This window comes from Patiria miniata, unplaced genomic scaffold, assembly GCF_015706575.1.
Source record: "Patiria miniata isolate m_02_andy unplaced genomic scaffold, ASM1570657v1 HiC_scaffold_9, whole genome shotgun sequence".
NCBI lineage: Eukaryota > Metazoa > Echinodermata > Asteroidea > Valvatida > Asterinidae > Patiria > Patiria miniata.
Genome location: NW_024037076.1, coordinates 26,584,674 through 26,608,666, shown reverse-complemented (window position 1 = coordinate 26,608,666; position 23,993 = coordinate 26,584,674). Strand labels below are relative to the sequence as shown.

The window sequence follows — 23,993 nt, the reverse complement described above, 5'->3', positions numbered from 1 at the left end:
TCCGTTCAGTCATTTTTAAATAAAATAAAAAGATTAAACAATATTTATGTTGTCTCTGCGATAATATTCATTGCCTCCGTTTTCCACATGAAAGTTCAAACAAAACTTCTTATTATAATACCCCTTGTCTGTTTGTACTTTATTATAAGTACGAATTAAATGAATTCGTCAGCCCATGCATACGTCGCCTGACTAATATATTCACATTTGTAACTGCAGGGCAGGGTTCCAACTGCAGTAATTAACCTTCGGTATAATTACAGCTCGTGTTGATAATTAGCGGCGAAAGCCTCTTTAACTGTAGACAATGATCCCGATTTAATGAGTACCATGCAGTAGGGCACGGTAGGGCTAATTAGTCTGGGCATACGCAAGATTACATACAGGCATGAGATTGTTCTGAATATGCAGGTCAGGCTGACAGATGTTTGGGGTTTTTTGTGAGTGTGATCATGCCGTAGATTATGCCACCAGAAGCTATAAGCCGTTCGAAAAACGCCAGCCAATGCCAGTAGACCACCATTCGGCCAATTACCATGTGGTACCATATGCTAACTGTGGAGGAGTCGATATCAGTCAAATTGCATTATACACTCATTTGGATACGACAAGCGTGTTCTGCAACGACGCGGTAAACTGCTATTGGTCGTAATATATACCGTGGAGTCATACAGGCGCGGTCTCTGATGATCGTGGTTTATGCTTGGACCACGGCATGCAAGGAAACGCCACTGGTACCTGGGTCTGAGTGAAACGCTTGGTGTATTTTGGTTCCTTGAGAAGAGACTGGTATCTGGAGATTTGGTGTTTTCGGTAATAGCGAGCCACACTTTGTGAAAGGGCATAGGCCTACGACACGTTATAGTGAAGGAGTGTTTAACTGTATAACTGCAACTTAATCCCCAATGCCTCAGACTAAAAGTGCGAACGTGACATGCATGCTTGATGGTTTGCCGTCGGTGATACTCACTCCTTACATCGCATTGATACTAAAAAGTCTGGCGTTGTAGAAGGTACAAAGGTACGTTTGCAACGAACTACACGTCGCAAATTCAGAGCCGCATCTCGACCATTAGCAGTCACACGCTTCGTGTGAGGCAGGTTTTACATATATTGAACTGCCGACGGATTGTGAACAAATGTTATTTGCAATTCAAACAGAAACCAAATTAGATACATCTGCAAACAAGAAGACTAGGGTTAATTTCCAGTACGGAATGTATAGTATGCAGTTCAAGCCCATTTTCAACAATTGTTTAAAAAGGAAATTGGGACTTCATTCACGGCTTTGGGCGCTCCAATACGGTAGATAGTTTCTTCCCAACCAAAATTGGTAAGTACCTTTTCAAAATGCATTTATTTATATACTTATCTTTTAATTTGCCGTGTATTTCGTTTTCTGTAACATGATTGCCTTAAATAGCAATTTAGGTAGAATGATCATCAGTCGACCTTTTTCTTCCAATGCTTCAATTCACCAACCCGATCTATTGTTTCTTCCAATTCCTAGTATTAAGCATTTTGTTACGTTTAATTATTCTGCCAAATGATTATTGTTTATTGTTTTATTGTTTTATTTTCCATTTGTCACACATTAATATAATGCCAATGCAACAATTTAAAAACTACAGTGACTTAACTTAATATAATGCTAATATATGTACAACACTTTGTTCAATAACAGGAATCCACCAAGATAAGCATATCAAAAGCTGAAATAAATTATGTATATTTTATTTTTGTCTTCGGGGAAACAAAAAATCGTCAATTATATTTTGCAAAATGTTCCCAAAACGGTTATACCTGTAAGATACGAATGAGTCCATGTCGGCCTATGTCGTGAATAATCCAGTGGCTCGTACATATCCTGCCATTCGTATGATGATTGCGCATTGTATTCTCGATTCGTAATCGAATTGCAAATACTCTGGCGCCCACGGCCGTTATATACAGTGTGTATGTAGCAACGGAGCTGGGCTAAAGACTCGTGGGTTGTCATGGCAATGGGGCACTGATCCCTCAGAAGTCATCCAATGCCCTCGCTGATGAAATTTTAATGTATGTCTACACGATGCTCATAACATTATGACAGCGGTTTTGACGAATATATTATCTAAATATTTACGTTAAGAATATCCTGAATTACTAATATACAAGACACCCCGTGCAGCTTCGTTGGATATTCGAAAATAGGTATTTCACATCTTAAAAATCATAAATACAATTTCTATTACTTTTTTGTACTTTCATATATTTTTAAATTGAAAATCGGTATAAAATGTTAATAGATTTTTTGTTTTTAGCGTTGGTAGGAGATGCCTTAACCGTCACGCACAACAAATTAATGCATTGTTTTCAGCTAACGCAGCTTGCAGTTTTTTTCTAAAATTTGCTGGTAGAATGCATGTTTAAAAATAATTATTTTCAATTTCTTGTTGTACTTTAAATTTCATCTATTTTTTAAATTGAAAATCGATCATAACATTTTCAATGACTTTTTTCCAGCGTTGTTAGGTGCCCTACTGTCATTCACAACAAAATTAGTATATTTTTTTGTACTTTCATCTTAAAAAAATGAAAATCGGTCATAAAATTTCATTGACTTTTTTTCAGCGTTGTAGGGCGATGCCTTACCCTCATTTACAACAAATTAATATATATTGTTTTCGGCACACGCAGCTTGCATTTTTTTCTATTCGTGGATGGAATGCATTCGTATAAAACTTGACGAGATGCCAAATACCTTATCATATAAGCCTGTAATCTCTTATTATAATTCCATAATATATTCCACAACATGTGACCCACATGTGCTGAAAATTGAAGTTCCTCATAAAAATGAATTATAGACAAAGCATTTCTTTTTTTAAATTTACAGTATTAGCAGTAAAATACGGTTCCCGCAATTCGTTGTGTATCTAGACAGCATTATTATAATTCCATAATATATTCCACAGCATGTGACCCACATGTGCTAAAAATAGAAGTACCTCATAAAAATGAATTATTGACAAAGCATTTTTTTAATTCACAGAATAGCAGTAAAATACGGTTCCCGCAATTCGTTGTGTATCTAGACAGCATTATATAGCGCTGTGCTATACCGTAGCGATCGCGCGAGTGAAAATTCTTAGATCGTCGGGTCAAAGTCAATCTTCTATTGATTCAGCATTGAGCTCAGTAAGTGGATATCTTCATAAGTGAATGCTCTTGCCGCAGGCTTTGTTGAGCAGATTCGATAATGATAAGTTGTGTCTTTTTCATAGAATCACGTAGGTTCTAATGCACCGTAAGATCTATTGAGCGCAACATATTAATTATTTAATGATTTACCACTGCCTATTTTACCCCGGGGAATATGACACAGCGGTGTTTTTATATTTATGCCGCTTGGTGTACAATAGTTATTAATGTTGTCAGGATGTAACAGAATGACTATATCTATCATCATTTTGGCTTCCAGCAACCGCACGTTCACTGCCATAGGCATCATAATTTGTGCGTGCGATGCACAATGCTGGAAAAAAGGGGCACCGCTGAGTGAATTTGGAATTATTTCGCGATGTCCTAGCCTTTTTTTGTCTGATTGTTTGTTGTAATTACTTATTTTTGGTAATTTTATTTGTTCTTATTTGTTGAGATTGTTGTAGTTTTGAACTGCGTGATTCCTTTTTATTTTCGATGTTGTCCCGTTAATGATTTTTGTTGTTAATTTGCGATGTCGTGACTTTTTTGTGAAACCTCTGTTCTTCCCCAAGTAAGTGATTTTTTGGGCGATGTCGTGAGCTATTTGTGATGACGTTTATTCTTGCAATGGCGTGTATTTTTTTAATGTAATGATTCCACATTTTTTTTTTTTACATTGGGTGAACACGTGACATTCAATCAATCTCGAGATTTCTTTTTTGGTCAGTTTTGTCTCGAATGGCTTTGAGATGTCGGGATGGTTTTTTTTCAGGGATGTCTCGATTTTTTCCCTTTTTAACTGAAATATGAAATAAAATCACGAAGAATTTGATCTCCCCTCAGAGCCAGCATTAGCAACCCACAGCTGTCTTTTCTGCAACGACCAATCACATGCCATGGAGCCAGCTGTAGTCCTGACGATGGCACCGCCTCCTCCGCTGCTCTCCTGTTAAGCCCCACCCCCTTGGAGGCTCGGAGCAGGGTCAGAACCATCTGATAGCCATGCAGCTGCTGGCAGCGAACACACTCATGCAGTACGTGATAATGTTGACTGTAGCATCCCATACCGGAGTGCTCCTTGGAACTGCAGACGCGAGAAGTAAGTGGTAGACATAATCACCGATTCAACGGTTTATCAACATTTTAACAACAGGTTGCTTGATTTTACACAAGCGAGAGTTCAGTATTCTTCATTCCTACATGTTACAAATTGTGCAGGTAATGAATAGTAAAATGGTACCCAAAACAATACTTTTGACGGATTTTGCCGGATATTCTGACTTACCTTTTACACATCTCACGAAACATGTATCCAAAACTGGTCCGCAGATAATAACAATTTGGCTTTATTATAGGGGCCTACAGGGTGAGATAACAATTAGGAAACCCAAATGGTTCTTCCTATTATGTTAAAAGAATTTCTGCACGTAGCGCGCTTTCCAGATCTAGGATATTCATAAGATGGAATTTTGCGTCGGGGTGATGTAAATCAAATTAGGTTTTTTTGCCCTTCACCGACGTATAAACACTGTATACTGTACTCAGTGTGTTATCACCCGAGAGAAAGTGGAGAAAAAAAGACCTAGGATATGACAGGCCAATTCATAAGCTTTCTTTTAGCGAAAGAATCATTCAAATCGCTCAAGCACTTTTCCAGTTATGGAATTCTGAACACAAACACCGTTTTTCAACCTTGTCCACGGATCACAATAAAGGTAAGTGATATTTCAGCAAAACGAAAATTATTCACATATCAAAAAACACATTAGACTCATCAGACCATGATAACTGGCACTTATCATAACATTTATATAAAACCCTGCTGCTTCCAATGTTAAAATAACATGCTTTATAATGTCAAGAGTTTATAGTCTGGCCCTGCCTTCTGCTTGGCTATCCCGGAGACTTATGTGATTATTCCGATATAATTTTCGGGATACGACACGATTTCATTTCTGCTGAAAATATCACGTACCTTAAATGTGATCAGTGGACAAGGTTAATAAACGGTGTTTGTGTTAAAAATTCCATAACTAGAAAAGTACATGAGCAATTTAAATGATTCTTTCACTAAAAAAAAAAGCTATTAATTGGGCTATCATATTCTAGACTAAAAAAAACGCTACATGCTGAAATTCTGTAAAAATAAGGGCGGACCATTTTGGTTTTCTGGGTTTTTTTTACTCGCCCTGCATTGTAAATTGCCGCGGTTAAAATAAAAACAGGTGGCAGGGTTATGGTAATTAAAATTTGTTACTTATGAAGTCGCCTGCGCGGGCTAATAATTACAACTTTAATATTTAACAAAACACTACTGAAAGTAATTTATGCATACAGACTCAACTGCATGCACTGTTAAGCTGAGAATTTTTGATCAGGGATATCCTATAATTATTCACGCAGGTACGCGGCAACCTGGGGACTCAACAACCGACAGCAAACAATGGGACGCAGTTCAAACAACACCATCTGGAGAAACATCCGTCCCTCAAGAAAGTGTACGTATATCAGGGATTTTTCAGCCTGGAAACACTCCAAAAATAGGGGTGGAGCCATGAATCAGATGGAGGGTGACTGACCTTTAAACATTACATAGCAAGACATTCGACTCATTAAACATAATGGGCAAGAGGGGGCTAATCGAGTAAACTCAGGGCGGGGCTTCAACCCTAAGCCCCCTACTGGGATCCACAAGTACAAGTCGTGTGCGAAGACATAAATATATTTAGGAATATTTATCCTGAGATCGATATCAAATTAATTGGTTGATGTATTTTTTTGTGTGATTTTTTTTTCTCTCAATCGTTATACATTTAACAATTAGTTGACTGCTATAGATGCGGGATATGACGTTTTGAACACCCGAGGGGTGCATAGCACCCGGGGTGAAGCCGAGGGTGCTATATGCGCCCTCGGGTGTTCGAAACGTCATATCCCACATCAAAGAGCAATAATTGATTTGTCAATACATCTGTCTTGGATTCTTTGGATTTTGAAAGTGTCTTTAAGGTGGTCACATTAATATGAAGTTATTATGAACGATCCAGACCACATCATACTAATCGTCTTCAGGTCCCTTTAGCCAGCCGGCCTCATCTTCATGGATTTACAGATCAGGTTTATAATCACAACACGGGCATTTTACCCGTATTAAAAGGTTGGAATCAAGTTATCACAAGTCAGTGACATTTTAAAAAAATGTCTATTTTCAAGTGAAAAAAGAGACGATTCGAACAAAACTTTGACAGTAATTCATCATCATTCCTGACTTCAATACAATGTGCATGTACATGAATTGACTTTTGATTGGTTAGATTACGAATATGCAAATTAATTTCGAAATAGCCATGCCCATCAAATTAGGCCGGTGGAGGATTCTACGAACTGGTAGTATTGCGCATGCCCATAATTAGGAGAGTGACTGGTCACGTGAGAGAGTTTAACCAATAATAGGGTACAGGAGTCCGATTTTCACGCCCACTCTTCTATAGTGGGAAAATAGAGTGATAGTGTAGACATGCTCAGCAAAAGTTACGTAAGTTCATGTCATTATTAGCATATTCATTAATGATTATGCTGGAATGGCCATATCTATCATTTTGTACATTGTTTTGTAACAGGTACAGCCTTTGGATCAGCGAGTCGATGGCGGTTGTGCAAACTCCAGCAACGCGAGATCGAACGGAACACGGCAGAGTAACCCTGATGGTCAACAGACGGACACCAACAGTGGTGACGTCACTAACGACGCCACACGTGACCACAGGTTCGGCAGGAACACGCTGACTGCCGAGAATTTGGCAGACGTCAGGCCACCAGACCAGTTCCGGCTGATTGAGTGGACAGTGTTCAGCGACTGGCGGGTCCTCGTCGGGCTTGGCACGTTCGAGGTCGTCGTCTACATCGTCACGGTTACCGTCGTCATGGTGCTGCATTCCCGCCAGAAAAATCAAGTCGGGAGTTTCCGTGATGGCGCCCTCACCTCAAAGTACCAGTTTACTTTGTGAACTCGGGCGATGTATTCACATTAGGTGGTCTACAGTGGCGTTTATTTGATACGACTTAAATGAACTGGATCAACTTTGAATGAGAACGAGAAACTATGACAACTGCGGGATGTAACCCTTCTATCGCAAATACACTGTTTAGACTTCTGCGGAACTTAGTACGGTTGAAGTCTCTTCTATTTTTATGGTGGAATTAAGAAAATCTATGAAGCAGTCCAAATGAGCAACTTGTTGCTGGCATCTTTTTATATTTTCCTTTTCCTGCAACACTGAGTACAAACATGACGGTAATTTCGTAATCAACAAAATTGTAAAGGTATTTACTCAGAAATAAAGTGACCAGTGATGACAAGCGTATTTCACTGAGAAAGGAGAAGCATGCCGACTTGACGAAGTCCACACAAAAGTCCAAATGAATGACTTGCAAATTTAATGAACCCCTATCTCAAAATATTATGATATGGACCTTGAACCAAACCGCAGTCACATTATTTTTGTTAGGCTTAACCATGAATATTTACTGTTTTTGACATAATGCTCACACTGTTTATAGCACACACTAGAAGCTCATGGAGAAGAGTTTAGTCCCGGCTTCCGCGAGTCTGTCGCGGAACTCCAGCCGGGCGTGGTTGCCTGCCGGCACGCCGCTCAGACCGTGCATCAGCCCCCACCAGCCGGCCGCGATAGCCCCGCTGGAGCTGCCCTCGCCGCCGTGCAACATGGCCCGGTCGCAAAGATCTTGCCAGGAGTTGGAACACAAGAAGGCATCGTATCTGAAACCGTAAACAGAGATGACTCAATAATTAAGGGCTATTCTTTATATACTTTGGAAAAAGACTTTTGGAAAAGACAGAACGTCTTCAGTTTGACCGGACACAACATTGGAAGCTGCAGATAATTATGCTTAAGAAATAATCTGAGACATATTTATAAAAGGAAGATTTAAATCTTTTGCAGTATTACGTGTATTAATTTTGACTGTGTGCAAAGTTCGAAACTGTTGTTGCTCTTTAATGCTTTGGAAAGTTCTTCAGACTTTTCGTTTTTTTTGTAAAGAATAATAACTATTTTGATTATTCCACTTTGGCCATTCGCATTCGGCAGAAAATGACTTTTATTTCGATTTTTTTTTGCGGCTGTAAAAGATCCGCCCTTCGGTAACGTAGGAGACTGTGAATTCTTTTCCGGCCGCAAATCATTTAAAATTTGTAACGTAATTATTTCATACCTAATTTGCTTTCTTTTCGTTCGGTATCTTAATTCAAAAGTTAAGATCTATCTTTTGTACTTCTACTTTGAAAACAAAATTGAAAAACTATATTTTTTCAAGACGCAAGTCGCAAATAGCACGGATATTACATCTTTGATGGGAAAAGCACTTACTGTTAGAATCTGGGCCTGAATGCTGTTGGCAAAGTTAAGTATGAAATAAATTTTCTATGAAAAAAATCAATTGTGTCACAATGGACCCGCTACCCTTGCATTTTTTAAAGCTATATTCGTGTCCTTTCTTCAGAAAGTATTTTCTATTTTGAAGAGTTACTAACTGGGAGGGGGCAAAATTAACAGTTTTGTCCTAAAACACAGATAAAACAATAGGGAAATATTGAACTATTTCTCTATAGCGTAAAACAGTTTAAAGTTTGATAAAATCTTATAATGCGAAATTATGAAGTATGTTTTCGTTAGTACTACACTCTAAAAACAACTTAGTCAAAATATTGACTGGTTTTCCTAGTTATTGAAAATTGACTAGGAATTTAGTTAAACATACAAAGTTTCATAGGCCTACTATGACTAGGAAAAAAAAGTAGTTGGGTTGGACTCCAATTTCGGTTATTTGCATAACTATTTTTCCTATAGTCAATAGTCAAAAATTTAGTCAGATTGACTGATTTTCAGTTGCACCCAGCTGACCCTGGAATGGCTAGTCAAATTTAACTGGTTTCTAGTCAAATCTGACTAATGCTTTTTTAGAGTGTAGAGAATATCAGACCATGCTATTCACTTACGCAATAAGCGGAGCATCATGTCCGCAGCTTCCGGCAACCATGTCATTTCCTGCGAAGCGACGATACAATTCGTCCCGTCTATCCGGCCCGTACCTCCGGGGAAACTTAGGCGCGCTTTCCCCGTCCGATATGCCCCGTATTGAGACATACTCCTTCCATATGTCCCCGAAGTAGCACCACGATCTCTGGTTGTCGTCCACGTCCCGACCGGTCGAGACGACATAGCCTAGCACCTCAGGTATGACCTCGAGGAGGCTGGCGGCCCACTCCCGAGGCTCGCGGCGCTGTGCTGCGTAGGATGTAAACAGCGCCGCTGTGACGGCACCGAGGTAGGCCGTCGGGTGGTGATGGGTTATCCTGGCACTCTCAACGGCCGTGGAGATCAGAGAGCCCAGCTGACTGGGCTTGTGGAAGCGAAGTCCGATGCAGACCGACCGGACAGCCGGGCACGCCTCAACGGCCGTACGGGAGGAGTCATCGAACGGTAGCTCCCATCCCTGGGGCTCGGCCGGCCGCAGCAAGGCGGTGGCACGCAGGAGGCTCGTGCTCGGCCGCCGGTTGGCCATCATTCGCGCCGACATGCAATCAACGTACCGGGCGGCCAGTTCCGGCCACAGTGTCTCGGATGTCCGGCCCGTGGCCAGGGCCTCGGCCGTCACCAGATGCAGCACGGTGTTTTGCCCCACCGGCCATCTTGGTGGCTTGACTTCGATCGCGTCAACACCGCCCATTGAAGACATCGATTGTTGGACTTCGGCACCGGATAACCTTCCATTTTTGCACCCCAGACCCAGTGCGTCGCCCGTGCCTGACAAAATCAGCGCTGCTTGGTAGGCTTCTAATGAAGGCAATGTCACCATTTTAACCTTTGCAGACTCGTTTTTAGCACAATTTCATGATTGAAAAAAAAAAGTTACTGGCTTTGAAGTTAGCTCAGGTGAACTGCATGGCGAACTTAACGGTGACAGGTGCACATGTACCGTAATTGAGTAGCGTTGCTTGATGACATGGAAACGTCAGCAGGTGGGGTTAAGGGTCAAACGATAATGAATTTGTCGCTGGTTCTCGAAATACATCGACCACTGCAGTATGTTGACGTAGGCGAACCAGCGGCATGTGAAACGTGGGCAGCTGTCAACGACGGACCGGTGGAAGATTTTCTGTCTGTTTTCTTCCAAATTGTAAGTAGGCCAACTGTATATTTATTCAAATACTGTAATATTCATATTCATAGTCCAAAATGTATTGTATGTATCGATATAAAGGCGAAATTTAAGGAGACATACGTAGTACACAAACGGAAATTATAATCAAGACAGTAAAATCAGTGCAGTGCGAGTGACTGTGTGCATGTGTCATGAATCTGTGACTGAAGCTTGTGTACGGAGCGATACCCACAGAGCAAAGGAATAGTTTTGTGCCGAATTTCCGGAACCCATCCTTTTTTAATTTAGGACTAAATTTCATGACACTGATATTGTTCACAAATGTTCAACAGCAAGCATTGATCGTTTATTAATAATAATGTCAAAGTACCAGTATTTAACTGAATAAGTTTGACAGTTTGAAGACGTGCAAGTTTAACTGCTAAAGTAAAAGTAAAAAGGTAAAAAAAAAACAAGTCACATTTTCTCCCAAAGTACTGAGCAAAATTTTAAAACCTAGCGATAATCTAATTCTTAATTAAAAGTCTACTTGATTCTGCAAAAGTCAATTTGGAATTGCAAAAGTTATTTTATAAATGGAACTAGTAAAAAAAGAGGTGTCCTAAACTAGGGGGCCTACACTTTTACCATCATGACCATATGTACATTGGAACTTAAATGATAATTAATTAAATTAGTCATTGGGCTACTCATTGCAGATACTGAAAATGATAAACATTGGATTGAGATTTAATAGCCCCAGTCGATTGGGTTAGATTGAGATATATTTTGTGGGAACATATTTATTTTCCCCATAGACATGTAAAATCCACCAGACTGGCATGTAAAGAACATATAATTCTTCCACAAATGTATTGTTTGAAAATAGAATAGTTGCCTTTTTATGTTTTATATTTCTTACATAGTATTTAAAATGTTATTAAGAAATACACATACTCTAAATATGTTCTGACGACAGAGAGCTTACAGAAATGTCAAACCAACGCCTTTAACAATTTTATCAATCTGTTCAACCCTATTAAACTTTTCACTTGATTCCATATGTTTAATTCCATCAGAAAATCCACTAGACATTTCCTGTGACAAGTTTACCTATTTCGCCAGAAATTGTCTAGGCCCTACTTATCGACTCTGACGATAACTGAGTGATGGCCTGGCGGTGTGTAGTCAACCCGTCGGCAGTCACCATGATGGTTGAGATATTGATGCGTATTGCGCTCTCTGCTATATTTCTGTAAGTAGAAGGGTATCCTTACCCAGACAGGGACATCGAGTGCTGAAAAACATGTAAAACAAAATCAGGCCAACTTTAGCAGACACAATTCTCCAACATTTTCATGAGGCTAAAACAAGGTCCTCGGTATTTCACCGACCAAGTTTGAAGACTCAATTCAATTTTTAAAGGGAATATACAACATTTGCAAACATCGAAAAATAAAACTACCAAGTTTTTACGAAATACCTTACTAGGATGTTGGTAAATGACAGTCTCAAGCATCTTGTAAAATTATGGCACCTGGTGTGAAGTCATTTTCAAGAAAATGGTATTTTTGTATACATTTCCAACGGTGGTTGGCCGACCAGCGTTGGAAAAACCTAACTATTTTTCAACTACTGCTCCAAGTTTACCATTTTTTCAGTCCAAATTTTGTTTGCTATTGGTTACATGTTCATGAACGGCTGCTGGCTAGCTAGACTGGTTCCCTTGCCTTACAATTTTCCATCATCTATAAATTGATTCATTTTATCTTTTGTGGAGTCAGAGAACCAGACTACATGAACATTTTTGTTTTTCTTGGTTTTTTCCAACCTTTTCGAACACAAAACTTAAAAAATGTCAGTGTAACAATATTTGATCAATCATACTAACCCCTCAAATAGTTCATTTCTGAAAATTACAGCAAAAGCCAATGATGTACATTCCCTTTAAAGGAGATATTTCTTCACTATTTTGCACATGAGATGGAAGTCAATTGATATCAATTTGAGGCCAAAGACTAGACTGGCACATGTCCAACCATGGTCCAACTGTTTGAAAAGACTGACGTCTTCGTTAGTCTGATGGCTGACTATGAAGAAATGTGTAGAAAAAGAGACCAGTACCAGACATTCCAGATGGGTTTTTCTGGCATGGTTGTTTTATGCAGTACTGAAGGGTTGTTGGACTGGTTGTTTCAGGTGCCAGTCTTTTTTCTTGTATTGCATGTTTTCAATACCTAAGTTTTGGGACTCTCATGTAGGGCAAAAAAGAATATACAGTTGATGTCTGTCTAGTCAACTACATGTACAAAAATATCGACACGATGACGTTTTGTTAGCAATTGTGATTGTGAATTAAAGCGTGTCTAAATACATGAAATATGCCACTTATTTTCGTGTCCGTTGTTTGTGGAGTAAAAACCTCTTAGACTGTTCGGTATTATGTCATGTGGCGGCTGTACAATCCAAGCATGAAAAAAAAGTGAGGGACAAAATCTAAAACCAGAATTTCCATCAAAGTTGATTTCGTCGAATAAACTGCACAAGAATTGATGATGAATCGTTTTACTTTCCCTAAGCTAAATCAAATGTTTGTGTTGTGTTCCTGAGCATTTTGGACGTCATTTTTTTTGTTTTTACAAATCTCTGCAGGGTTACGGAGGAGATGGAACCATTTCATCGCGTCATTCAGCCAGAAGAGATGTGGTTGTACAGGAATCCAGTCACAAATAGCTACACAACAACACGCACACTTTTTGTAAGTTTCTCAAAGTGACTGCCCAGCTTTGATTGTGATGGCAGGGGTCATATTTCTCGGCATAAATAATTTTCAAGATCTTTTCCAGATCAGCAATAGGTCTCTCTCAAATGACGTCACTTCCTACAGATTGCCACGTGCATCAGCATTTTGGGCGTCCAATGTGCGTGACGCGCATCGGCTGTGTCATATTTCACAGAAATTTCAAACAACACGCGTGCGTGTTTAGATAATTTTTCACACTGTGCGCACAGTTGTAATTTTCCTAAGAAGATGGCGTCCTATGAGAGAGATCTAATGGTCACAAGGCTAAGACGTTTTGGCAGGGTTTAAGCTAATCGTAAGTCTTGGATCTTTGGGGGTAAAACTTATGGAGACAGTTGTGAACTTAACCAAATCAAGTCCAGTGCGGACGGCTGGTAAACTTCTCACATTGTCAACTGTCCACTGTCGACTAAGTTTTATGCTCAGCTCACTTTTATGGGGCCAAATGGGTGGCAGAAGAATTGCATTGTTAGTTTTACATCACTGAAAAGTCCCATGCGGACAGCCACTACTATGCAAAACTTACAGTGTGATCATGTGACTTATGTGTGGGTCACCAATACTGACCTCAGTAATTCACACGCGTGCCATTCACTGTAGGCAGGCTGCATACTGTACCGCAGCCGCAGGGCGCCCTCATAATATTCCGAGAGAGTACAGTATGATAATGTTTAACAACTGACTTTTCCGTTGGCCGAAATTAATCCAATGCTGATGCACGGAAAAGAATAGCCTCAATGGAATCATGATAACATTTTACAATGCGAATGCAGCTTCAGATTACTTTGAACTAGCCACAAAACTCTATGCAAAATGTTTTATCAGAAGCGTACTACCATTGTACAATCTTCTGAAGACGTTGTACTTTGAAGCTTCAATGACTATTAAGTTGCCCACCATATGATTAAATGGTTGATGTTTTGGTTTTGATATGCAAACAGTGTCCATGAATTTAAAGTGAAGAATTTTGATATTTTTGTTTTTAAATAGTTACAGGCAACCATATTTTTAACCCTAACCACCCAAACTCCATCAAATCCATTCCCCAATTTAGGTGGATTTTGGGGGACTTGGTCCAGAAGGCCTGGTGTGACTAAATACTGATGGAGTATGATGGACTTGGGCCTAATGGCCTGAAGCAGTGCTAGGGGTATCCGTTTTATTTTGCCTAGCTTCCTGTACTGCAATTGTGATAAAAGCCATGTGTAGCAAGTCCATGAATGTCAACCAGTGCGTCAGTGGTGGATTCCATTCTGTCATGTACAGTTTTGTATTGGACGAACAGTGATTGATGGATTTTGATGGAATTGGTCCAGTTCCTAGTAAAAGACGCTAGGGATTTATGGTTAATAATCAGGTTTTTTTCCCTTATTTCTGACAGACGATCATTTCCGTTGTGCCAGCTGTAGTCATCACAATGTTTGCGATTTTCAAACCAGATAAAAAGGACACACAGCAGGCTATTTTAGGTAAGAGCCATTTAAAGGGGCACTAGGTCCTGAAATCCTCAAAAATTTCATGTTTTGGATTGTTTACTTAGCCTATTTCAAACATCTGGTTGAAAGGAAACCAACCTAATGTCTAACCGTTTTCTGAGAAAAGACGAAAAAAAACGGGTTGTTTACATCGGACACGACTGAGTACGAATACGTTTTTCGTTGTCGTTCTCATGCAGTGTACTATATAGACGTTGTGTGTCTCGGGAACAGTGGTGACCAATCACCAATGCAACAAATATGGTTTCTTCAACGTCCGCAAAAGGCGGACACTTTACGAATGGAATCGCAACTAGCATCCAAACAGCTCGAATTTATGGGGTCGCAAAAGTGGACCCCGAAATTCGTTTTCGCACGCATAATACATGAATAACACAAAAACGCCAAGTTTTTAAAGGATAGTTGTGTGGATGGTTATATCCTACTTTTAAATGTTCTTTCCGAATAACATCATCTTGTCAAAGCGCGTTTTGTAGCCCAATTGGGCTGTTCCAGGACCCAATGTCCAATAATATGAACGTTTATATTCTCTTTTACACAAAACTGAAAGTGTTTTTTTAACAAGCCAAACTAAGATACAACATGTAGACACAACCCAACCAGTATAGGCTGATCTGGTGGTCACAGTTACAGTATACTAATATGTCTCGTTCACATGACGTCATTTCCTACAGACCATCCACGTGCATCGGCATTTTGAGCATCAACTTGCATAACGCGCATCGGCTGCGTCGTATTTCGAACACATTTCAAGCAACAAGCGCGCGAGTTTGGAACATTTTCAACTCTGAGCAATGCGTGCTTGATTGCTTTAAATACGCAGTTGCACTTCTCCTACAGAAATGGCCGTCATTGAACGAGCCCTATAGATTATTAAAACTAAAAGGTATGGGTAGCTGATGGCTTGGCTTGCGAGGGAGATACCCAATGTTTTATTAAAGTTTCCTGAAAATTATGGTGGGGGGGGGGGGGATGGGGGGGGGGCTTGGCCTTGTTTCTCTCCCTCCAATGACCCACCAATGGTTGTGTACATATTTTGACAGCTCTCTGGGTCAAAGGAACATGGATTTTGCTCATATGGCCTGTGTGAAAGGTTGGTGAACCTCAGATATGGCTTGTAATTCGAGCAATTCCCAATGCAGTGCGCCACCAAGGGTTTGCCACGGAGAGTTCGTTTTTCAAGGTCACGGTCGACACAAAACATGGCCCATTTGAACGAGTGTCAGTAGAAAACTTGAGCTAATTTGTTATAGATTGGGGCAAGGGGTTTTGCCGCCTTACAAAAAAACTCCATTGTGATAAAACAAAAGAAAAGGGCAAACAGATACTCGAATCGTACGCTTACGAACTTTCTGGCCGAAAAAACTGTCAATTTCAAATGTCCCGCGCTGCGAATTTGTCGACCATCTCCCACAATGCACTGGGAAAAATGAACTCTCCGTGACAAACTCTTGGTGGCGCACTGCATTGTGAATCGCCCGAATTGTAACTGCAGGAAGAGTTAAGAGGGCACTCAATGTTATCCTAAGGTCAACTTGAATACACAATCCTGTTCTCGAAGTGCCCCAGGGGACACCTAGGCTGGCTTCATTTTCTGGAAGGGGGCAAACTAAAAAGCTCCTTCCATGAACCCCCCCACTAACCCACCCCCCCCCCCCCCCCCCCCACTGACTGTGTGTTCTGTCCTACAAACAGACTAAAAAATACCACCGTGAAACGTTTTGTTTTTAATTGCTGTATAATCATATCTGAAAATCCCTATTGATCTTTCTTTCCATTGATTGTATTGCAGCTGTTACGTTAGCCCTGGCTCTGAATGGCGTGGTCACTAATTCTATCAAATTAACTGTTGGACGGTAAGCATATTTGTCTCCATTCAAATCAATGTTCAATTCTGACATGGATATTCACGAAAATTTGTTGTGAAAATTTTGCTATTTTTTTCTAATTAACCAGTATACATTTATTTAGGGCTGTCCATTTTCGAATAATTTAGTATTCAATTACTCAAAACTGCGTTTGACCGAATATTTGGATATTGGAAACTGCCAGCTTCAACTGCATGCCGCGCTGGTTAAAAGTTGCACGCAAGAGTGCGCCAGTTAATATGTGCGTGCGGCGATCGATATGGGCAGCTGGAGTGATTTGCAGTAAGTGTGTTATAACTGTCAAGGGCTTTAAAGGGAATGTACAACATTTGCTTTTGCTGCAATTTTCAGAAATAAATGGATTTGGAGGATTAGTATGTTATAGCAAATATTGTTAAAATGACTGGTTTCACGATTTGGGCTTGTAGACGCTGGAAAAACTAAGAAAACCAATCATGTTCTTGCAGTCTGGTTCCCTGACCCCACTTAAGATGAAACGGAGCAATTAATAGACTTTGGGGAATTGTAAGGTCAGAGAATCAGTCTAGCAGACTTGTACCTCTTCACAGGTGTGTAATCAATTGCAAAGAAAATGCGGAATAACTAATTATGAAAAATTCGGAGCAATTTTTGAAAATTAGCCAGTTTTCTCCAACACTGGTCGGCCGACCAGCGTTGGAAAAATACCGTTTTTCTTGAAAATGTCAGCACACCAGGAGCCACGATTTTACAGGATGCTTTAGACAGTCATTCCCTAACAATCCAGTAAGGTATTTCGCGATAATTTGATCATTTTGTTTTGTGATGTTTGCAAATGTTGTATCTTACCTTTAACCTGCTAAAAGGATGGGAACACTTAACAGATGTCGACACAAAAAGTTAACCATCGACAAAAAGTGGCATCTGACAATAAAGCGGTGCAACTTTACGATCAAATAACATCACAATCGTGTGTGTATGTGTGTAGTTTTTTGTTTTGAATATGCAAGCCAACAAAAAGTTATTCGAACATTCAGTTGATGATCGAATATTTGGTATGTTCCTACATTTATTTTATTTGCTCATAAGTTCCATTTCTGGTTACTATAGGGGCGTTACGGCCTAAATCCCAGAAAATTTCATGTTTTGGATTGTTTACTTATACATTTTAAAAGGTCTATTTGAAAGAAAACTAACTTAATGTCTTACTGTTCCAGAGAAATGAAAAAAAAGCTAGTTTACATTGGAAACAACGGAGTACGCATATGTTTTTCCTGTCGTTTTCATTCAATGTACAATACAGTTGTGTGTGTCACATAAATTACACACAGCACCAATACACAAAGGTTGTTTCTTACACGTCCGCAGAAGGCAACCATTGTGCGGCTGGAATCACAACTAGCACTGAACAGCTCGATTTTTCGGGACAAAATTGTGACCCCCGAAATTCGTTCTAGCGTGGTTCTCGCAAGAATGACACAAAAACGCCCAGTTTTTAAAGGATGGTTGTGTGGACGTTTTTATTCTACTTTTTCTACTCTTTCCATTTAATATCATTTCGTTTAAACTGCATTTTGTAGCCCAATTGGGTGTATTCCAGGCCGTATTTCCCTTTAATAAATTATGTAGATACTATCCATTGTTGTCATTGATAAATGTTTTTGTTCCATAGGCCGAGACCAGACTTTTTCTGGCGTTGTTTCCCCGACGGTAAGAACACCCTTGACATGAAGTGCACTGGCAAACCTGACGTCATCACAGAAGGAAGGAAAAGTTTCCCGAGTGGTCACTCCTCCTGTGAGTTTACTTTTAACTTTTTTATTTATAATTTGCATACGCTATTCAAACATCCTCACTTTACAGTAGTCTATGTAATAGACCTCGCCGTGGTCTATAACATTTGAGTAGATTCGCTGATTAATTATGCAAGACAACCGCATCTTGACGTCTAGATTTTGAAAAAAATCAGTGGGCGCTTTCTGTATCGCGTCTTCGGTCATTCACCGTTTTTGCTTTATAGACATGGATAAAAAAATACAACCTATAGACACACAACAAAGGCTGTGTCACGCGCTCTGTATTATGTTACATGACACGCGCCCGGTTGTTGTTGTATTACAAAACACTGCATTCGAATTGACCAATCACAGCTTTAGTCCTTTTTTTGGGAATGAAATGACATCACGATTTAGTAAGGTCGACTCTGATTGGCTGAGGCGCGAGATCATGTAAATCTGCATGCTTTGACATTTCAGACGTTATACAGGAGACTTGGCTCCATGGATAACGGGTGATACTCAGACTGAAGGCTTTACAGCTGGTTCAAACGTGAATGCAAACTGTATTTCAAGTTGGAAACATTTGCAGCGAAATTTAGTGAATAGTTTGAATACTTTCGAAGATGTCACAAATTTGTGCTCACTTTTCTGCCTTGAATGAACTTGCCCATGAGCTAAAACCAAAAGCTTTCATTTCCAACATTGTGATGTGTTGATCTTGATCAGGTAAAACAACTAGAGTCTTTTTTAAGCTTTCTCTCACAATGTGATTTTTGTGTTACAAGCTGCCTTTTCTTCATGAGGAAGTGTTTTTCTTAAACAGCCCCCTCAGTTGTCAGTCAAAGTTTATTTCCTCAATTCAGCATCTTTTGTCAGTGAGTGTTATTTTGTGACTGGCGCCCTCTATGTTCAGGAACTTGTTTAGTTGTCAACTTCTGAGAGAAAAGAGTCTGTTTAAAAAAAATGGGTAGTGATGAACATTCTCCTTTCTATGATCATTTCAAGACAGTTTCCCTATAATGTGCAGTTCTGAAAAAAACTGCTTGAAGCTGTAGAAAAATATTTATGTATAATCTTTTCTGTAGTCACCTCAATGAACCTGAAGTTTCACCTCTTTTTTTTATTTTTTGCCCAAAGTTTCTCATTTTTTTTACAAAGCTCTTCATGAAATGGAAAGATTTCATATTAATTTTGATGGCTTTACACGGACATAGCAAAGACATTTTCTACAGGGGAGATGTTGCTTGTTGATTTTCCGATTGACATGATAAAAGGAATATAAAATGTAGGCAAGGTCCATTTTTACCTCCGCCTAGGAGGTTATGTTTTCATCGGATTTTGTTGGTTTTTGTTGATTTTGTCGGATTTTGGTTGGTTGGTTGGTTAGTTGGTTTGTCTGATAACAAGATAAACTCACGGATTTGCATGAAAAACTTTTTAGGGGTGGTCCTTGGTACAAGAACAATTTGATTAGATCTTGGAAGTGATCCGGATCTGGGTCTGGATCCAGGATTCTTTTAAAGGATTCTTCACCATTTATGCGAGTATTTCCTTGGGGTGTACTGACAATATGGTGGGAATTGATATCCTTGGCTGAGGTTAATTTGGGCTCTCTGAGTGCTTTCTAGTTTATTGATGTGCCCAGTTTGTTTTGGGGCATCTTGTCATATCCTCCTCACTATGCCCCTGGCTGAGCACTTCCAAACCTGACCCCATGGATTATGTTATGACAGGCAACAGCCTTGACCAGAAACTCTTACATAACACCTACTGAATCACCAGGGGAGACGGGCCAGTCACATTTCATACCTCCATCACTTGACGCTCACAAGCAATTATCCAGCTAATATGATCCCTGGTCAGTTTACTAAAGCATGTCAGGGTTTACCACTTGAGGCCTCCGTTCCACCTTGACCAGGTATGACAGGCATGCCTAGAGTTGAGGCTTCCTCTCTGTAAAACCTTGGGGGGAAAAAGAGTTCCTATAATATGTAATGTGTATTATTCATTGCTAAATTCCAACAGTGGGAAAATTGTGTTTTGAGGTCATTTTGATGTCAGAGTTGAACAAACAACTGTTTGTTGTACCGTAGCTGTTGATTTTCTGTTAGATTCAGGACAGTGGCGTAGCAAGGTCATTTTTATGGGGGGGGGGGGGAGAGACATAAAAAAGGGCACTCACCCATCCGTGATGCAAAGTAGACAAAGTTTTTTCCACGGGTCACTTGGCCACGGTAAAATCAAAAAGTGTTGGGGGGGGGGGGAGGTACCAATTCCTTATTGGGGGTGCTGTTCAAACCAGACAATTCTGGGCACTATCGGTGGTGCTTTTCTGGCCGGCACAATTGCCGACTTGCGCACAAAATTACTAAAAGGGCACTCGTAAAAAGCCGTTAGTAAAACAAAAAGGGCACCTGTGTTAAGAAACAAAAGGGCACTCTTTACAAAATATTGGGGGGTTCGCTGGTGAAAAAAAAGGGCACTGGTGTACAAAAGGGTACTGGTAAATACCCCCCTACCCCCACCCCACCCGGACTCAGTGAGAAATTCCAAAGTCAAAAAGTGGGCGGAAAGAAAGTAGCTGAATACCTTGATTATAAATCTCGTACACTTTTTCCTTTCCAAATTCCCAGTTGCCTTTGCGGGACTGGGTTTCACGGCCCTTTACCTCGCTGGCAAGCTCCGTTGCTTCGAGTCCCAGGGACGAGGGAGCTCCTGGAGGTTGTGCCTGGCCGGGACGCCGATGCTGGCAGCCACGCTGATCGCCTTGTCAAGAACGGCCGACTACCACCATCACTGGCAAGGTAAGAAAGGGCCACTGTTAGGCCAAAAAAAAGTCTCCGGTTTCCGGTATGGAGCTTGCCCCAAAAGTGGTGCGGCAACGGGTTTTTTTTTTTTTCCCCTACTTTTTTTTTTCAAACGTCAGCTGATGTTTGTAAAAGGTAACGTCAGACCATACAGCGACATCAACATCGTGCATGTGCTACCAGGCTGGTCATTAGTCTGCTCCCTTACATATTGCGCTAATCATAATTAAAAAGCGTTTACAGGTTGCAGATACACAACCATTGCTCCCTCAGTCTGGCTTCCAGACGCACAAATTACAAAATTACAACACTGTCTGCAAATGGTGCCCGACGAAATTTAGTGCAAAATGTATTGGAGCCCAGAGAGGCCACATAAAGCTTATACTCGATCGTAACCCCATCTACAAACACGTTAAAATTGTGCAGTAGCAGGATTCCAGTCAAACCAGTGAGTTTGGCAGTTTTGAGACATCATCTTAATTTGAATTTTTTTTTTTTAATTTTGCCGATGCGCATGGCTATGGGGGCGCGCACAGACCAGAAACCGGAGACTTTTTTCTTTGGCCTTAGTGGAACTGGGTCCTGTCGAACACGGGTAGACAAGGCATACCGTTCACACTTCACTGGGGTGTACACGGGTCAGATGTAGGTTTTACATTTTCTACCTAGGTGGAGCCTCTCAACGCTGGTTCTGATCATGGTTGGATTTTATGCATGTAGAGTGCCAGACTTGTTTCTTGCTAGTATGGAAGGGGTTACCGAGATCTTCGTGTTGAACCCGGGCACAACATGGAGACTTTGGACAGTTTGAAAGTTCCTAAGTTAATTAGGTAAAGGGTATCAGAGTTGTCACTCCCCCCTTTTTATGTTCACTCTTTTATTCTTGTTGATGGGGGTTGGGGGGGGGGCAACACCCCTCAACTCCACCCAGCATATTCCCGAAGAAGAGGCAAGTGCATTTTGTCGCTTCTCTTACAAAACCTCTGTCTCGGAAACGTTGACCAATCAGAGGCTGTTTTTCTTCTCTGCAGATGTTCTGATTGGCTCTCTGCTCGGTTTTAGCGTCGCGTTTATGTGCTACCGTCAGCACTATCCGCCCATTGCCCACGCCAACTGCGACAGGTGCTATGCGTCCCTGACGCCTTACGCGCCTCTTCCGCCGTTCGCCGACTCACCACAATCCGAGTACGAACTCAATGGGGTTATATCCACGGCACCCAGAAATCCAGACGCATCGGTAAAGCAAGTCTGACATTAGGTATGACAGCTAAACATCAGTACAAATATTAACCAAAAAACTCAAGGCAAAGGCTCTGAATCAGATCACTTTGATTCAGTTTATTAGGTGAAGAGTCCGTTTCGCTGCACAGTGCCAAATTACAAATTGACTTACTTAAAAACCTTAGCCTTAATCATGCCAAATTCAACAAGATTACATTTACTAATTTGTTATGGTGAAAGTACAAACTTAAATGCGGCCTGAATACTGTTAAATATTACTCTAAACTTGAAGTAGGATTTAACGTCTTTAAAAGATGCACTTTTTGTGCTATTTTACAAGTTTCACCCCCCCCCCCCCAGTTCCTGCCCCTTAAAATTCATTATGGTAAAAGTACAAATCTAAATGCAGCCTGAATACTGTGAAATATTGATCTTAACTTCAGGTAGGTAATTCTAACTATACACAAGTTATGCACTATTGAATGAGACATTGACCAACAAAAAGTGTGTTTTTTCACGTAATTATGGAGTAAATAGTTTGAATTACATTGGGGCCAGACATTAATTGTGTTTTCATAGATATACTGGTTCCCACTTCTTTTAGAAATGATAATGAAGGGATCGGGAACCAGTTTATTCACAGGGTGGATCTGATTGTGTGCAATGGAAACCCCAAATAAACAGCATTTTTTTATCAGTGGGTTACAGACGCCGATTATAGAACAAAAATTGTTAAGAACCCTAACTAGCCCAACCCTTCAAAATCCAACTGCATGTTTTGTTGAAATCTGTTGGAGTGAGTACTACACTAGTACATGTAAACTGGTTAAGCTCTCAGCTGCAGGGAGAGCAAACAGTCCATTTTTAGATAGTTATTTATGGTAACACCATAACAGCTAACCAAACAGCCCACTGTCCGTGCTGTATTTTATTGTGAGCATAAATAGGGAGGAACAGTATCGTAAATTGGCTCCCTAAAAGTACCCTGTGTATGCACTGTTCTCAATGACACATACTGTACAACTTAAGTTTGGTCAAGGTTTGTGCATGATCATCTGATACCATAGTTTGCCGGGCCTCAATGGAAACCAGTTTTGAACTGTTTGGGCAAACCCTGGGTGAAGAAATGGAGTGAATAAATAAAGTAAAAAGAGTGCTGCCCTTTTACTACAAAAACAAGACGAGGCAAGCCCAGCAAAGCTGGTCCCAGAGTGCATGAAATGCTATTCAATTCGGGCGATTCACAATGCAGTGCGCCACCAAGAGTTTGCCACGGAGAGTTCGTTTTTCAAGGTCACGGTCGACAAAACATGGCCTATTTGAACGAGTGTCAGTAGAAAACTTGAGCTAATTTGTTATAGATTGGGGCAAAGCGTTCTGCCGCCTTACAAAAAACTCCATATTGATAAAACGAAAAGAAAAGGGCAAACAGATACTCGAATCGTACGCTTACGAACTTTCTGGCCGGAAAAACTAACAATTTCAAATGTCCCGCGCTGCGAATTTGTCGACCATCTCCCACAATGCACTGGGAAAAATGAACTCTCCGTGGCAAACTCTTGGTGGCGCACTACATTGTGAATCATCCGAATTGATTCACAATGGCTACTCACCCGAAGTCTTTTCATGCACACGGTCTACACAGTGGGTGGCTGGAGTTTATAGCCCATTGATTGGCATTAATACAGGGT

The 23,993-nt window shown here is 40.5% G+C and overlaps 3 protein-coding genes across 3 annotated transcripts; 2 read left to right on the top strand and 1 right to left on the bottom strand.

Moving 5' to 3' along the window:
* The first annotated feature begins 436 nt into the window (after positions 1–436).
* Positions 437–7,349, top strand: LOC119719961. Its single transcript, XM_038189446.1, has 4 exons — positions 437–1,333; positions 4,030–4,285; positions 5,590–5,684; positions 6,807–7,349. The coding sequence occupies exons 2-4, from the start codon at positions 4,189–4,191 to the stop codon at positions 7,191–7,193; spliced, it is 579 nt and encodes a 192-aa protein (XP_038045374.1). The 5' UTR covers positions 437–1,333; positions 4,030–4,188; the 3' UTR covers positions 7,194–7,349.
* Positions 7,350–7,421: 72 nt separating this feature from the next.
* Positions 7,422–10,193, bottom strand: LOC119719959 (protein ADP-ribosylarginine hydrolase-like). The gene is made up of 2 exons (XM_038189444.1): positions 9,206–10,193; positions 7,422–7,966 (listed from the first exon to the last, which is right to left on the bottom strand). Exons 1-2 carry the CDS (start codon positions 10,063–10,065, stop codon positions 7,753–7,755), a joined length of 1,074 nt encoding a protein of 357 aa, XP_038045372.1. The 5' UTR covers positions 10,066–10,193; the 3' UTR covers positions 7,422–7,752.
* Positions 10,194–10,295: 102 nt separating this feature from the next.
* Positions 10,296–23,407, top strand: LOC119719960 (phospholipid phosphatase 5-like). Its single transcript, XM_038189445.1, has 8 exons — positions 10,296–10,386; positions 11,430–11,605; positions 13,003–13,108; positions 14,535–14,622; positions 16,442–16,505; positions 18,169–18,293; positions 20,908–21,078; positions 22,113–23,407. Exons 2-8 carry the CDS (start codon positions 11,520–11,522, stop codon positions 22,331–22,333), a joined length of 861 nt encoding a protein of 286 aa, XP_038045373.1. The 5' UTR covers positions 10,296–10,386; positions 11,430–11,519; the 3' UTR covers positions 22,334–23,407.
* The last annotated feature ends 586 nt before the right edge of the window (positions 23,408–23,993 follow it).